Source organism: Lissotriton helveticus, chromosome 4_1, assembly GCF_964261635.1.
Source record: "Lissotriton helveticus chromosome 4_1, aLisHel1.1, whole genome shotgun sequence".
Taxonomy (NCBI): domain Eukaryota; kingdom Metazoa; phylum Chordata; class Amphibia; order Caudata; family Salamandridae; genus Lissotriton; species Lissotriton helveticus.
The window spans coordinates 1,563,176,649-1,563,194,946 of record NC_136063.1 but is presented as its reverse complement, the minus strand read 5'-3'; the positions used below and the strand labels follow the sequence as shown (position 1 = coordinate 1,563,194,946).

The following is an 18,298-nucleotide window of genomic DNA, read 5'->3' as shown; positions in this document are numbered from 1 at the left end:
TAGAAATTATTTAATAAGAAACTGCTCCTAAATGGAGATTAAAACAATTAACACTAAGGGATTTTGGCATATGCAGGAAGATATCAGAACGGGTATGGTGAGGTTAAGGATCATGTGGGGTTTGTGCCAGATTAGACAGGAAATAGGTGGCCTGCAAGGGCTTGGCATTCCGGCTTTTGGATATATCTGTTAATCACATTTACTAAATATAGTCGATTGTCTTGTTAAGTGGTGCTTGAGGTGAAATGTAGAGGAATTGGGGTTTGGCCACACTGTGTATGTATCACACGTCCAAAAGTCGTTCCATCTGCAAAGGTAGATATGCTTGGAAAGTTGGTATATTTGATATATTACACACCACACGTCTCAAAGCTACCGGCAGTAACTTTTTTTGTGACAACATGGTATATATTCTGCTGTACAGCCCTCATAAATGGGGATGAAATTGCAATTTTGTGCTGTGTTTTATGTTACTGGTGCGTGACTTGTGTTGTTATGCCTGCCTCAGTGGCGTAACACAGGCCCCCGTAGCCCCCACGATGCGGGGGCCCCCTCAGCACAGAACTCTGGCGGAGAGCTCCTGATGTAGTCCGGAGGGGGCCCCTCCCCGTACCTTGCAGGGGGGGCCCCTCAAGTTTTGTTATGCAAGTGGCCTGCCTATTAACAAGTACACAGCAACATATTTTGTCACATTTTGCTTCAGGGTGCTCCTTTTTTAGGTCAAGCCTACTACACAGGGCAAGCGCTGTCTCTTGAGAGACATAAAGGGCTTACAAGAACATAGAGGGGCTTGTGCCCGCCCTTTGCTTGCCATTGGTTTTTGGCTCTCCGTTCACTTATATGCCTGCTTCTCATTCTTGTCCCTGCTTGTCAGTCTTGTGTTTGTCTCTCCCTTGGTGCATTACCACTTTGCAATCTCTGAATGGTTGTCATATCTGCTGCCACTGCTTGTTTTTCAAGCACAATTTTTTTCTTTAGTGTTAGGATTGTGTGTGTTTCTAGCGATCTCCCTCGTGCACTTTTTATCCCCCTGCATTCTGTGTTGCTCTCCATCTCCATTTCTCCCTACATCTTGCGGTCACTTGTGTGCTTCTGCCTCTTACTTCCCCCTAGCCACACGTTATTCTTAATTTTTTGCCCTGAACTGCGCCCTCAGTGTAGCACTTTGTCCCATTCAAAATTACAACTTTTCAACCCTTCCTACAAATAGTTGGAGCATTTAGAACATACCTCAAATATTCCAGAACTGGCATTAGAAGAGCAAATAAGCTTCCTGGAATATTTGGGAGAAAGTTTCCCTTTCCTCAAATATTCTTGGACTGAAGATAGAATAGTAAATTTGACCTTCCATTGTTCGCCACGCCCACTGCTGCCCTGAGGGCACAGTTCACTGCAATAAAGATGAGCGAGCCACTCACGCCTTTCATTTTGCTTTCATCCAACCCTTGTGTTGTTATGCACCCTTGCCCCCCCCCATGTTGCTTTTGCATCTCCTCCAGCCCTCCCTCTCCTGTTGCCTTCACATTCCCTCCTATATTGATGTGGCAGCCACTCCTCGCCTGTGTTGGTTTGCTGTTCCTCCCACCATACCAGTGTTGGTTCTGGTTTTATTTTATTTCTAGTTAACGGTGCAACTTTGATCAGTAACTAAAAGGAAAAAAAAGCAGCAGCATCAGCCTTTTCTTTAATTGACTTTTTTTTACTTTAGCCATGCTGCTGTAAAGTGTGGCTAAAGATCATTGGCAAAACCAATATGGCACAACGGATGAGACCTATTGGCTTTGCCAGTGCTTGTTTAAGATCGTTTACAATTTATGTTAAAAAAGCTATTTCAAATTAAGTTGTTTTTTTACAGTATACTGTTTGTAACCAGAGCATCTGTTAATGATAATAGTGGCATATGTGTCTCGCCTTATTATGACATAAGTAAGTAATTAATATATATTTTTAAGTTTTGTGTGGGAGAGAGGGCAGGAAATCGGGTTCTGGTTTTTGTCTGTAGTAGGAAGTGCCGGCTAAAAGTCAGTTTAGACAATGAGTACTTAAAAGTTTCAATAGTATTCTGGACCATTGGCTGGTGGATGAATAATCCTCAGTGGCATTATACACTGTTAAATATGAATAGTTGACTCTGTAATGACACCTAGATTTTATTGGTCATTGGTCTGTGAATTATTGTGATCAGAAGCTATTGTCTACAGCATAGCACGGATATCCTATAGACCAGCAACAAATCCAGACTTATTAACACAAGTGCATGACTCATTGTAACATAAATGGGCACAATAATTCTTATGAAAACAAGGATATGGGTTAGCGTACCTATTTTTTGCAGCCTCCCTCTGTCTCTAGACTAGAGAAGGAAAGGTTGGGATAGGTATGGTGCCATGGTAATTCAGCACTCCGCTGCTGCCTGCCACTTGTCTCTCCCCGCCAAGGCAGCCACATTTTTATGTGATACTGTGGGGTGGAGGTGGGTTTTTATAGATTTCCAGTTAGTAGGGTTTAATTTAACCTAAATTGGAAAGATAATTATTACCACCTTTTTTGGAAATTGAAACGGAGAAGACTCGAATCTTGTGGATAAGGAACCAGACCACAGACATTCGCCATTTACAGTAAGCTCTCCAATCATAATGCCGCCCATGAACTATTTATAATTTGGCACATAATATTACAACTAACTTCACTGGGTTATAAACAGTTCAGAGACCGCTTTGTGTAGTACACAAATGCTCCATTACCAACAAGTACTGGGTAATTACTTTGATTTAAAGGAAAGTCTGAAAAGTGGAAACCAAGTTTAAAAGCAATCACGTGTGAAGTCTTGCCTTTGAGTTGGCAACATACTGTAGTATATATTAAGAAAAGTAGTACTATAGGTATGGATTATCAGAGGAGGAGCGTTCAATTTAATCAGTGCAACCATTTTTTCAACCTTTTATTTGAATGTACACAGCGGCATGTATGCACTATGATTGGTCTTACTGAATTTAAATGCACAGACCATGATGGTGTTTTTAGAGTTAGAGCACAATCTGCTCTTTTTGTCATACATGTACCCACTTGTGTTTTTGCTTTTTCTACTGTCTTGCTAGGACTGTCTTCTAGGGGTGCACGGGACCTGGATGGATAACAAGTTAAATTTCTGCTTGCCCGCTTACACTTCCCTCAGGTGTATGAAAGGATGCATATAGTTTTGAGAATGTTTTGTAGTTTCCCTCTCAGGGCACATAACACATTGATTTGTTTTTAAAAGAGTTTCCTCCTATTTTCTCATTTTGTAGCTGCCCTACGGTCTTCCTTTTGTTTGCCTTTGAAAAGCCATTGGCAATCCCTGGGGCAGGCACCACCTATGATGGCCTTAAATGTTCCACCAACCCCTTGACTGCTCTAGCTGTAACCCATGCTTACGATGAGCAATAGACTAAATGCCATTAGGAACTGAGGTCTTCAACAGGCAAGCGCAGAATATGATCCAACATGCCGCTTGAAAAGGCTCCTTTATTATAAAGCCTCTGTCATCTCAGACAGCCATTGACCCATGAGAGTGTATTCATTATGGACTGACAGATGGGGAACTGCAAGGCCCGTGTTAAAAACATGCATCTCCAGAATTGACAAAGCCCTTGTTAAATCTTTGAGGAATGCATGCTTGTCTTGTCTCTGACATACCTGTGCCTTAATAGCGTGAATCTTCAAACAAACCTAAACATCGTCCTTCTGAGCACAGGCTTGTAATTTTACTTCCAAGAAAGGGGAGAATAAGAAGTTCTATTTTGCAGTCTGTTTATTGGCCTATAGATCTCTGTGGTGGGCTGCAAAGAATGCTAATTTTCCTTGGTGTCCCACAATCTAGCCTGCATGGGCGTGTTTAAAAATGAAATGCACAGCTCGAGGGAAGAGAAAATGAGCAAGATGTATGTTTCTTTGTGTATGAATAGTGTGTGTGATCTTTACCAAGTGACTAAGGAAGTATTGATTCCTGCATTCTTATCATCTTCTCTGCACAATTGTTATCATATTTGGAATTCTAATACATTGTTCTCTCTTCCCTCGCACCATTTCTTCCATTTTCCAGTTTTGCATACCCAAGGACCAATCGATGGCAGCTTGTATGCTAAAGTGAGGAAAAAGAGCACGTCCGATGTGGCCCCAGGAGTCCCTTCAAGCAGCAGCCCAGATCACGGTGACCACACGCTTTCAGTCAGCAGCGACTCTGGGCACTCCACAGCCTCTGTGAAGACAGACAGGACAGAGGAACCGGTGGTCCAAAGCCCCAACCGCTGCTTAAGTCCCCAAGAGAAGGCTGAGCTGGACAATCTTCTCAGTGGCTTTGGCTTAGGAAACACGGTCAGTCCTCTGAAGGATATGACCGATGCGCGAAGCAAGTACAGTGGGACCCGGCACATAGTGCCAGTTCAGGTCCATGTGAACGGAGACTCCAAACTGAAAGAAAGAGAGACTGACATATTGGATGATGAAATGCCGAACCATGATTTGCATAGTGTGGACAGCATAGGCACCCTGTCCTCCTCTGAAGGGCAGCCGTCCAACAACCACGGGAACTACAACTGTCACAAAAGTAGTCAGAATTCCCTGTTATCAGATGGGTTTGGAAGTAACCCTGGAGAGGACCACTTAAATGCATTGGCACCCGACCTTGGGATAGGTGTGGACCCTATGTTTGAAAGATCATATGTTATAAGTGAGCTGAAGAAGGGCCAGCAACTACAGGAGAATCCCCCTGTGTCCCCTCAGCAACAGGCCTTCGGCCAGAGCAATTACTCGACTCAGACTTGGGTACGTCAGCAGCAAATGGTCAATGCGCATCAGTACAGTTACTCTGCTGACACTGATGGTAGGTTTGGTATTCACTGTACAATAGACAATTCAAGCAGTTCGGAAAACCAGCCCAAAATGCCTGATACGCCAACCAGGGGAACAAGCAGTCGTAGTGCTGTTCAGCGAGGTGTAGGAAGCATGCCATCCATAGGCCAAGCACATGAGATTCAGGGAGAGGAGGCATTTGGATCAAAAGTGACGTTTGAGCACAACATAAATGGTGTGGATGTTGAATTGAATAAAGACGGCACGTCATCATCTCCTACTCTTGATATTGACCAATCAATTGAGCAGCTGAACAAACTAATCTTGGAGCTTGACCCCACCTTTGAACCCATTCCAACTCGCATGAACAGCGTAATCAGGGACACAAGTCAAATGAATGGGACTAGAAGAAAGGACATTGACATGAGTGTGCATGGAGAAAGCCCTCGCTTTCAGGAGAAGAGGGAAGTAGTGTCAAGGAGTGTGTCCTTGCAAGGTAAGGCTACGCATATGTTCCTCTTTCCTATTTATTTTGATGTAATCCAACAGTCTTTGTGTACGCTTATGACTGAAAGTGGGCCTATTACTTGTCTGTTTTGTGGTTGTTCAAAGATTTTTTTAAATGTTTTCTTTTAAATGGACATCATTTATTTACTAGGCAACAATTAAAATAGACATATTGTATGCAATCATTTGAAAATGTTGCTGATTTTCAACAATTCTGGTAGCATGTGATTCAGATTGAAGAGTACCAAGCACCGACCTTTGGCCTTACATAGAAACTGGAGGAAGAATTGTAAACCAATGCGTAAAGTACACGCTATTCATTGTGGTCTCCAGTTGTATAAGTAAATGAGAATTTGTGCCACCTGCTAGGAACATTGTAATTCGTGACCTAGTCTCATTTTAGTGGAATGTGGGTATCTGTTCGTGGACCGGTACTTGCCCTTTAGTAAGCAGGATATTGCAGCATTCTCCATTCGAAAATGGGGCGTCACTACACCCCAACCAAATGCACAGCTAAACTGCGCCGCTGTGGCAGAGTTTATTCAATAAAAAACCAATGCATTTCGGGCCAAATGCCCTTCGTCTGGGGTCACTATAAATAATAGAAACAATCAACGATTAACGATTAATGTATTAGCTATCATTTACCATCTGAAATTCATATGCAATTAAAAAAGCATGTTGTATTACTTCATATTCCAAACGTTTTTCACAAACCTATCCCCTCTTTTTAGCAAAGTCACTGTAACCTTAATGTGCGCATACCGTGCCAATCTGTTGACCACATCATTCTCCTGGTTTTATCACATACTTATTTAGATCTCATACACATTGCATTTGGCCCGAAATGCATTGGGTTTTTATTGAATAAACGCTGCCACAGATGAACTTGTGCTTCAGCCGTGTTCTTTCAAGAGGTCCTGATGGACACAGGGGGAACATTAGAAAATATGAAAATGGCATTTTACACTCTACGTGTGGACTCAGAAAGTGGTGAAAGGAAAACTGAGGAAAACAGTAACGAATAAAAATGATGAATTACAAGGATTAAGATGGATTACTTTGAAGGAAAACATTATCGCCGAAGCGGCGCAGTTTAGCTGTGCATTTGGTTGGGGTGTAGTGACGCCCCATTTTCGGAAGTTTTTGATTATCAAGTGCCTATTGGGCATGGCACAATACCATTTTGCACGCATCCAATGAATAATTTTGATAAAATGGTTCACAGTATGAATATTAAAAGGTGTGCATCCCATTCCCCTATTTGATGGCATTCTCCATTCCTCATCAATGGCTGGTAAATCTCTTAAGGTGAGTGTGAAATTATTGCACAAGGGGAGGAAGGGTTCCAGTGGTATGATGTGAGGTTGGGAGGGATACGTAATGGTAAAATAAACAGTGACATATCTGCCAGTTGTTTATCATTGTGGTCCTTTAAGTCTGGCTTGTGTTACTCTGAAGCTGTCCTTTGAAATGTCATCTGGTTTGTTCGCTGAGTGCTTTTGTCTGGTTAATAGTTGTAGTATATCTAGATTGTCTTGAATGGTCAGGTTAAGAATTCAGATTAGGGTGACGGGAAGAATAGAGTGTGTAATACAGAACATACGTAAGAAATAAACTGCTATAGAGAAAGGTAGCCTGAAATATCATTAAAAAAGGAGGTCTTCTGAGCTCTGAATCAAGTAATACGGCTAGAGTAGTTCTCAGAATGTAGTTCAACCTTTTTCTTACTGTGGTACAAAAGGTCCTTCTCTTTGCTTAGCCTCTTGTAGTACTGATTGGTCTATGATCTCATTTTCAGTGAATCATTCAGAGACTACCAGGTTGCTGGGGTAGCAGTGCTCAAAGATGTCCCCATCTTAGTGTCATTGCTGTGACCTTTTTAGAGATCCAGATTGAAAGGATGGTTGAGGTTGCTAGACTATCATTAAGGGGTTGTTTTCTTGTTGTATGGTTGTATGTTCGCACATGAATCCATGTAATATTACCATGCTCCTAGGGTAGGGCCGTTTTTAATTTTTGCAAATGTTGAAGAAAATTGGGGTTAATATTGATTTTGTTTAGTTCTATTATGATTTGGCCTACTGACATCCTTGTGCTTGCCAGGAGAAATCATATTTCCACGGCTCCATGCTCATTTATCACGTTGTATCTAGCTAGCATGTAGCTTTGCTGTATAGAAATACAACTACAAACATATGTACATGCTTACATGACTGTTGTTGTTTTAGTGGGCGTCCACAATAAGGGTCTTTGATGGCTCAGTGTACTCTTAAGCTCTTCAAATACAGATGATCACAGCACTAGGCCTCCTGATGGAATGCGGGAATGCGTTAATTAATTTTTTGTAGCAGGAGGAAGGGCTTTACTGGCATTTGTTAACTAATGATATGTGATATGCCTGTTCTCCTAATTCTGGCATTAAGGGGCACCCTAGCCCTCGATGGCCAGAGTGCTGTGAGCTAGTGTTATTTACAATAAAGGATGACCCACTTGTGGTATACACAGTTATGTGTCTTACTAACACAGGGGTATGCAGCTGAGCAGCAAGGGGCAAAATCCCTCGCAAATTTCGCAGGATATTCTTATACTACATTTACAAAAAAAGTGTCTAAGTGGAATTCATTAACATGGAGCAAAACCCTCAGTCTTGTATGGAGTTGACTCTCCCTGGTTAGCACAGGACACCTCTGTGCCAGTGCCTGGATGAAACATTGCAGCAGCTTCATTTGGCTCAAACCCAGCTTCTGTTCATGACTCAATGTGTTCTACTCGGTGAATGGTGACATGAAGACCACATTTTAATACAAGTGACTGGAAGAACCATTTTCACTTTAGGTTTAAAACGCACATTTTTGCCCGTTAGACACAGTGCACATTACACTTTTTCTTATTTTTAGATTTCTTCACAAATGGAGTTGGAAATAGAAAGTAAGGTTTTAAGTTAGACCACTGTACCTTCCTGTATGAGCTACATTTCTATGAAAGACGGCAAAGCGAATTGTTACCCCTCTGCTGGTCAGTGGTGGTGGAGTAGACATTGAGGCAGCTCAACATAGACTTGTTCATAACTTGAAATAGAACTATTAAATATAAAAAGCATGTGCTGAGGTAGGGTGGAGGCTGGAAGTTCTCTAAGAAGTCTGTCGCTTTCCTTAATAAAGCTCATACAAATTTAAAAAAATATTCTCTACATTTTATAAAGTGTTTTCTTTTATATGTTGCAGTGGACAATGGACAGCCATTCCTGGCTCAACATGAGTTTCGAGTCACCCTCAATGCTTGACAGTATTATTATTATTCATTATGTGTATTTGACAATATATTTAATGTTGTCAGAAAGTAGATATCTGAGATGTTCCAAAAAAGTGACCCTAACGTTATGAAAGATCACATAATGTTATGTTCTTTTAATACTTTTCCTACATTGAGATAAAATAAATATTCCACACACAGTCTCTGTGTGATGCCAACCAAATTACTGTACATAGAGAAACGATGGTAGTCTAGTCCCCATCCTTTCTCTAAAACAATTACAGTCTTGCTGTTTCATATTACAATATACTGTGTTGTGTTATGTTACTAACATTTGTATAGCACACATCTACAATAGCCATGGACCTGTGGTGCTTTTGAAGTCTGGGTCCCTTTTATATTCTTATTGAGTCTTATTGGTCAGACGATATGGATGTGCTGATGAGGTGGCAATGATTAGTCAACTTATTGGACTTGGGTGTTGTCTGGAGTTCTGTAATAGCCGACTGAATGGTCTTTTGTGCGATGCTGAATGCATGCGATGTGTTTAAAACATTCTGTTAACGAAATGCTGTTATTTTGATGAAAATCATACAGTCAAAGGAGTGCTGGCCTTACAGACCTTTATAGGTCCATCCAAGATTCTAGATATGATTTTGACGTGACTGTATTCTGCTTCCTAAGTTTAGAAGTTTAGATGTAAAATGAATTCCTATGAAATTCCCATTTGTGATATTTTTAAACAGGTAAATTATAAGATGTATTTTCTTTTTACACCAGGTACATCTTTTTTCTCTGAGCAATGCTTTATTTGTAGCTGGATTTTCACCGAAAACCTCGTTTTATCTTCATTATTTCATGGAACTATGTATTTTTATCTTGAAAGACACACTTCACATCAAGTATATACAATAGTGGAGCACCTTCTTACATCACTACTTTTGTCACTAATCAGTGCTGATTTTCACACTACTGCAGGTAGAAGCTTGAGCAAATAAATGTCTGCACCTTTATTGCTCTCTATTTTCTACTGTGAGTATTTACTGAAGTATAGTAAGGAACAAATGCCAGTATATATGTTATCTCAGGTTCTGAGTGGATTGTATAATATTCATTTAATTAAGCTAGAACAACAAGTAAGAAGGTACATTACGCAACATTTTGAGTGAGGGTAGGAGATTTTTGGCCCTGGCTGTGCTGTGACCCAGCATTCCTCCCATCCTGTTGCAAGCCAATGATACTTCGGTCAGGCAGAGACATCCCATGGTGCTGAAGAGCATGTGTTGTGTCATGGAGTGATGGGGAGGGTGCCCCCAGGGGTGGAGGAGCTGAGATGATGGATGTTGTAGATGTAAAATAAGCATGAATATAGCAGCAGCACAAACTTTATGATTGAGAATACACACTTATTAGTAGCAGAGCAGTAACTCAGATTGACAGTAAGTCTGCCACAAGTGAAGTAAAAAACTCTTATTTAGCCAGAAGAGAAATTGTATAAATCCTTGAACTTTGACTAGAGGTTCCATATGGTCTGTGTTTGGTGGGTTCCAGTGTAGATTATGAGTATAAGTAATGTGCTATAGCTTTCCAGTTGAACTGAAACATAGTTATAGGCACAGTATTGTTAGACATGCTATCACCAGTTTATAACGAAGTTTAGAGGGTTTCCGGTTCTAAGAAGAGGTTTATGAAGAAGAATCATGCAGGAGTGGGTTAAAAGAGGTGTGGTGCAGCGGCCAGGGCAGCTGACTTCGGAGCACAGGGTTCACGGTTCGATCCTCGGCTCCGGCGGCAGCTCAGCTCAGCACCATGTGACTCTGGGCAAGAGCTCACTTAATTTCCACTGCGGCCCCCAGTGCCTTGAGATCCGTAAGGGTGAGTCGTGCGCGCTTTATAAATTCGGATTTACATTTACAAAAGGAACTTCCAGATTTATGAATTATCTTCGGCGATTTCAACTATTGGTACAACAATAGCGATGCTGGCCCCCATGCTGCAGAGCTGTTCGAAGTCCTCTCTAACTTCAACATGAATCAACTTGTCTCTTCCCCCACTCATGTCAGGGGTCACATATTAGACCACATCTGGGCTTACAACCTCACTCTCTCCTGTCCTGTGGTTACCCCCTGCATTTGGTCGGACCATTACTTAATCGACACGGTGATCACAGTCAGGGGCCGTGTTAAAGCTCCTGCAGTAGCAGGTGGGGTCGCTCGCAAATGGGACACTCTCGATTCGCAAGGTTTTCTGTCTTCCCTGGCTGATACTCAACCTCCATTGCGCTGCAATGCGACAGTCCAGGCCTTGGAAAACGATTTTTCCAGCTGGATCACTAAAGCTAGTGATCTTTTCGCCCCCCTTTCCAAATTTCCCCGCTCTCGCCACAGCAAGTCACACAGGTGGTTCAATACCTCCCTGAAATCCCAGCAGCTTAAACTGCGTCAGATGGAACGCAGGTGGAGGCGTTTTTACTTACCACTCGACAGAGAGGCTTACGTTGAGGCACGAAAAATATACAAAAGTGCAATTATAGCTGCAAAATCTTCATACTTCTCCGAAAGAATCTCTGTTGCCCCCAACAAGTCCAAGGAAATATTCAGAATTATGGGCGAGTTGACGTCTGATGCCAGAACCCTCCCTTCCCAGGTCCCCACCCAACAATCTTGTGATGCTCTAAATAGCTTTTTCACTGAAAAGATCATTAAGATCAAGAACACTATCCCCCCTGCCCCTCCTGCCGCTCCTCTTGCCCCCTCCCTTGGTAATCCATGCTTACTATCACACTTCCCCTTCCTCAACTCTCCCTCCCTCGCCAAACTTGCCTCTCAAGTCAAATCTGGCTCCCCCAATGATTGTTGCCCTCCCTCTGTCTTCAGGGACATCTGCTTGGCTCTGCCGAACTGTATTCTGCCTCTACTTAACACCTCTCTTGAGGCCGGCATTGTACCCAACTCCTTTAAGGAGGCTGTCTTGGTACCATTGCTGAAAAAACCCGGAACCGATCCAGAGGACCTTGCCAACTATCGGCCTATTTCTCTCCTGCCTTATTTTTCTAAGATCTTGGAGGCACATGTCACCTGTTGCCTCTCTCAGTTCATCGAGTCCACTGGCTACCTCGAGCCTAACCAAGCCGGCTTCAGACCTGCCCATTCTACTGAGGCTGTGATCTTGGCGGTCATGGACTCCCTCAGGAGCAATGCCGACAAAGGGTCTTCTCAGGCTCTGATCCTTCTGGACCTGTCGGCAGCGTTCAACACGGTGGACCATAACATCCTTCTCCACCGTGTCGAGCAAGCCGGCATCCGGGGCTCGGCCCTGGCTTGGATTAAATCCTTCTTGACTGGCAGAACCCAGGCTGTTCACCTGGGTCCTTTCACAGCTACTAGGGAACCATTCATCTGTGGAGTGCCTCAGGGTTCCTCTCTGTCCCCCCTGCTTTTTAATCTTTATCTTCGCCCGCTCATCCTTTCCTTGAAGAGCTGGGACATTACCGTCTTCAATTACGCAGAGGACCTGCAAATCATCTTTCCTCTTAACACCTCTAACACAGCTCTCGATTGTCAGGCGGTCATGTTACATATCCAGCAATGGATGAACCTCAATCAGCTTAAGCTGAACCCAGGGAAGACAGAGTTAATTCTCCCGGGCAGTAGCTCCATTCACTGGGGCTCACAGTTTTGGCCCACAGAGTTGGGCCCCCCGCCCATCCCGGCTAAGTCGGCAAAGAGCCTGGGGGTTATCATAGACTCAAAGCTCTCCCTCAAACCTCAGGTTGGTGCAGTCGTATCTTCTTGTATGTTTCAGCTCCGGAGAATCAGGAAAGTCTCCCACCTCCTTTCGCCTGAAGCCCTGATACAAGTCCTGATCGCCCTTGTGCTCTCCCGCCTGGATTTTTCTAACTCCCTGTACCATGGCCTACCGAAATACCTGCTTTATAGGCTGCAAGTTGTGCAGAACCAGGCGGCTCGACTAGCCTATAAGACCCCAAAGTGGCAGTCTGCAAAACCACTGCTCTGCAAACTCCACTGGTTGCCGGTCGAACAGAGAGCCGCATTTAAGATCGGCTGCTTGACTTACAAAGCTGTGACTGGTACGTCTCCCGTCTTTCTAAGATCCCTAGTGACTCCTTACCGTCCGGCACGCAACCTACGGTCCTCTCATCGTCAACTTCTGACTGTAGTTCCAATTAAACTCAAAAAATATGGTGGCTGCAGATTTGCTCATCTGGCTCCCAAACTTTGGAACCAGTTGCCGTTATCGCTCAAATCTTCCATGTCTCTGTTGGAATTTAGAAAACTTCTTAAAACCAATCTCTTTACACAGTCTGGCTAGCTCCCCTTCTCCACATCTCTCAGTACCACCCAGCCAGGAAACCTATGGTGACAGAGCGCTATACAAGCTTCCCCTAAGATAAGATAAGAAGATAAGAAAATATACCTGAAGCCCACTAAGAAGCTAGACATCAAGACCAAAGAGTTTCTTAAATCTCGATGTTGGATTTGGATAGTCTATCCTGGAGCGATTCACAAGCAATTTAAGCTCAGTTGCTTAGCAGACACTTTCCATACGTGATGTACAGATAACACAATTATGTAGGCCTTAAGGAGGTTATTAATGAAGAACCTGTATTTTTTATTCACCTCTGTCAAAGGTATGGTGGGACAGGCAATGGAGCAGAATGTATCAGCAATGCATGTTGCTTCATATACAAATGTTATTTGAACAATACAACGGAACCCAGGGCGCAGTAAGCTAAGGACCTTGGGTGGGTACTTATTATCATAAATAGTGGTCCTTAGACGAGAGAAGGAATGTTCAGGGAATAAATATAGACTAAATAGAACTATATTGTTATGAAATGTCCAGCCGGACAGTTTAATATCTCGATAAAAATAATACAAGAGGAATAAGACACAAAGTGTGATGGACGTGGGACACCAGCCGATGTCCGACTAACACACTAGGGGGGGGACACAACCAGGGAGAAAGTAGTAGGTAAAATTGGGGCATCTGAATATCATAAATCATAAACAGATAATCCACATTATACACATATGCATGCACAATTTATGTTAGCTACGCATTTAGTGCATAAAGGTCGACGACGTTTCGAACCATACATAATATCGGTTCATCCTCAGGACAGAAAATAATTGAAGATTTCTCACGCTAGGCAAGGACCCCCATTGCGGACTTGCACTTTTTTATTATTCGATCTTCGGACATTGGCATCGTTCCCTCGGATTCTCTTTCCCCTGCATTGGCGCCTATCCCGTGAATTTGGCTCAATTTTCCGCATCGTGCTGATCTAATTTCAGCTTCACCTTATCGTGGGTGCAAGTAAAATTGTTAATTCTTTAGGCAATTATTTTCTGTCCTGAGGATGAACCGATATTATGTATGGTTCGAAACGTCGTCGACCTTCATGCACTAAATGCGTAGCTAACATAAACTGTGCATGCATATGTGTATAATGTGGATTATCTGTTTGATTTATGATATTCAGATGCCCCGATTTTGCCTACTACTTTCTCCCTGGTTGTGTCCCCCTAGTGTGTTAGTCGGACATCGGCTGGTGTCCCACGTCCATCACACTTTGTGTCTTATTCCTCTTGTATTATTTTTATCGAGATATTAAACTGTCCGGCTGGACATTTCATAACAATATAGTTCTATTTAGTCTATATTTATTCCCTGAACATTCCTTCTCTCGTCTAAGGACCACTGTTTGAAATCATATACAAATGTAGCAAAGTTATATGTAGGGAATGATTTGTAATGTGTTACCGACCCCATAGATTGAGGGGAACGCACGTGTGAGGCGTCTGGCATAGCCCTTAAAGTGATCTATCTTTGTGTCCTCTTGCTGAAGGGGTGTGCTTGGTCATTACATTGTACAGATTGTGGACCAAGGCCCATATGGACCTGAACGGTGCCAAACATGGGGATCACCCTTTATCTCAGATTCCACACACCAGAGGATATTGGGCAACTGGACACTGTTTGACAGTTTACCCACATGGCCATTGTCATTAGATGGTCTTGTGATTCTCCTCAATTAATCTAGAGGAAGCCAATCTTATTCCAGATCTTATGGCCTCCATGTGAGGTTCAGGTAGCTTTGGAAGGGGGGGGGGGGTATTATTAACAGTTATGATTGACCCCATCTAAAGGAATATTGAAAATACTTCAAAAGGCTAATCCACAAGAGATGAGCGGGAGGAAGGGGGTAGAGTCACATTTGTTGAAACTAGAAAAGGTAAGTAGGCACAAGTCACCTAGTAATGAGTCTGCAGTTCCCATGTTATAGGAGAGACTGGTAAGAGCCCTGCATCATATGATCCCAAAGGCCTCTCCCACACCAGGTGCTGAGGCTTCAGTGGGAGTAAAAGATGGGACTGTGAGGTCAGGATGGATGAAAGGGGATTGTTAATGTTCAGGGGATGCGTCAAAACTAAGGAGAATGAGGAAAGATCACACAAAGTTAGTGGAACTGCATCCAGTTAGAAGGGAATGCCAAATATGAAGTAGCTTTTGAGAGACAAATGCATCAGGCAAATAGAGCGGAATTGATGAAGTTCAATTGAGGAAACATGAGGGAGTACTGGAGGCATGGCACACCGTCATTAATTAGCAAGTTTAAAGAGACAAACAGGGCTATGGTAGGACAATTAGCAGGAAATGGGCAAAAACACAAGAAAAGTTAGGGAGAGATTATGCATCATCGAGCAATTGGCCAGAAGAAAGGGTTGGACACAAAAAGTCAAAGCAGTATCAAAATTAGGCATGGTTACATAACATAAGGGAGGGCTTGAGTGATCGGATATTACACCTTTACAAGGACTACTCCAGACTCAAGATAGCCTTGGGTCAATAGCTAAATTACTTAGCCTGCTCTCTTGTCCTTTTGTGGTTCCCCAAAAGAAAACTGGAGAGTCTCTTTGTCATTCTATAGGAAACACTAAGATTACCAATGAGACATGCCTGTTACAGCGCTACAATGTGCCATGGGGAAGAGGAAGCCCATGTAGTCCACAAACAGTAATGTCAGAGGTGAACCCTTACCAAACTTTGTGTTGTTCAAGAGTTTCTGGAATATCCACAAGTGGTTGAACTATATGTACACTAGACTTGTCATTACAGACCTCATCACAGTGAAGGATGCTGTCTGCTAGCCTTGCGATGAGCCTAACCATGATCTCTCCGCATTATATGGGGAGATCCTGCAGCATCGTGAGGGGCTTCTGTGCTGCTGCGTGTCCTGCCTTCTTCTGCTCTTGTGAGTGGAAGTCGGTCTTTATACCTCCATCAGGCTGCATGACATCATGGAACCCTTCTCCAGTGCGGACAGAGAATAGATATCCTAAGAAGATGACACGTGATGCTCAAGTAAAAGCCAATCAGCACTGCAAACAAATAGTGAAGTTTCACATATGGTTCGACACTCTAGAGTGAATTTTAAGAATGTACAGATTTTGAATTATGAAAGAAACTGAGATAAACTCGATCAAACGCAAATACTTCAAGTACAAATGCCAGCTGTAAGCTCTCTTTGCTAAGTTCAAGTTTGGTATTGGGAAATTGTTTTTGAGATAAAAAAGCTGGAAAATACTTTCCCTGATTAAATAAGGAGAAAGGTAATGAAGTTTGCTTAGAATGGGTGGCACACTTGTAATCCTGGCAGCACCTTGCTGTTGAGCAACGAAAATGTGCACACCGAGAGCTGTTTGGCAAGGCTGCAGGGATACTGACATGTTGATGGGCTCTATGGGGACTTATAAAACCATCCTGAACCTGTGTGCCCTTCACCTGTTCACTCACCAGAGTAAATGGGTTGCTTCTTCTAAAGAAAAGGACACATTTTCTCTGTTATGTATAGATGTATTACTAGTGATAGCTTGAGGGAAACAGCACCAGACCACCATATGTATGGGTTTGAACCCGCAATACAATTGGCGAGTTGTGTACTGTAGCACAGCACAATTTTGCGAAGTTAGTGCTTAGTGGTGTTTTCCACAGTTTGTACTGTTGTATTTAGTGAGACTAACAGTGTGATGAAGTTGGTATCAGAGAGAGCACAGGACACTACCTGCACCTATATTATGGTCCTCATTGCCATGTAGGATGGAGAGGAAATCTGTGGCAGTGTGGCATACTTAGTGCCTTTCAATGTCATCTATTGATGGGGGAAAGAGTGGCTACACCCTGTTGTACATTGTCTATCCTGCTTAGTCTCCTGAGGTGAAGTCTCACCTCCTCACACCGTTCATGCTCTACTAATGTCTGGGCTGGAAGTGAGTACAGATCTACATTACCTAGTATTCCCCACCTACTTTCCCCTCGTATCTCCTCCCTGTGGAGGACAATAACTAGGGAGTATACTGTTAAACGCACATAATGCTCAAGTAAAAGCCAATCATAAACGTGTGACCCATTAGCATGTTAAAGTTGGCGGTGTATGTTTTTGGATATTTGTGCCCAGAAAAGTTTGCTATGCATGAACTTGCTGTCCAATAGCAATTAGAGGGGCTGGTTATGGGAGGGTCAGAGGTAATCTAATTGGGCATCGAGCATGTGATTAGGGATGAAAGAGCAGGTGATTTTTTGCTTACTCTGCTGATGCCAGGGGACGAATGGAACAGTGCAATTGTGACCACTGCTTCAATAATAAGGTGAGTTTTGCTTCATCCGAAGCATATCATAAAATTCTGAATAATATTCTTAAATATGTACCATTGAAAATAGCCACTTTCTCAACACTCGGCAACCATTAAAAGTAATCTTATTTGCCTGCTCAAGACGTATGGTGAAATCTGCAACACTGTTTTAACCAACATGAATCAAATGGAGGTCTGGGGTCCTCGATTCACCAAATGTATTGGTCTTGGATATTTTATATAACTCAGAGGTTTAGAAATACCAGCTGACGGAGGAAAAGATAGATTTTTTAACCAAATAAATGCGGAAAAATGTTTATTTATCCTGTTAGTCCTACCAAAAAAGACTGCATTCAGATCGATCACAGATGGAGCAAAGCACATTTCTCCCTTTTAGACTGGTCTGACTTACCTTGTGTGTGCGGCTGTGATAATAGGGAGTGTAAATGCTGATTTCTTTAGGATCCATATTTATGTTTACTATAAGTGAAAACCTTTTTTAGAACTAGAGGACTTTTAATACTGAGGAGTTGAAGAGTTTATCTCATATTAACCAAAATACCCTTAATGTAAATGAAAAGTTGACTTTTCTCTACCATTTACAATATCAGTCAGTATACTCGTGGTTTATTTGCAAGCTGTATGGTTGAAAAAGCTGCTTCCATGTATCCTCAATTTGGCTTCGAAAACCTCATGATGAACACCTGCATGACCCCACTTCCTTTGCTGAACACATTGTGTCAGTACCCAACAATGTTCGCATTCATGTGCATGACTGAAAAATATATGACTGAAAAATATATGTGTATTGGGGGGAAAGGGAGGTGGCGAAGGCAGTTTGATATTTTCCAGCTCTAAACAGAACTTTGCTTTATGCATTTTTGGGCAATTTTCAATGTTCAATACATCGCATGCATTGAAACGACTGGGAAAGTTGTGTGAAATTAAATCCCCGTGGATGTTAGAAGAGAACAGAAGTGAAGTAGCAGGACATCTGGATACAGTTGCCTGGAACATCTTCAGAGCTGTGTTTGGGAGTACGAGAAAAA

At 42.6% G+C, this 18,298-nt stretch overlaps 1 protein-coding gene across 6 annotated transcripts in view; it reads left to right on the top strand.

Moving 5' to 3' along the window:
• TNS3 (tensin 3) overlaps window positions 1–18,298 on the top strand; it is an 851,445-nt gene that overhangs the window by 630,086 nt on the left and 203,061 nt on the right. For all 6 annotated transcript variants that reach the window (XM_078688177.1, XM_078688176.1, XM_078688179.1 and 3 more), the window contains one exon: window positions 4,082–5,326. In XM_078688177.1, coding sequence (XP_078544303.1) covers window positions 4,082–5,326 — 1,245 coding nt within the window. The remainder of the gene's footprint in view (window positions 1–4,081; window positions 5,327–18,298) is intronic.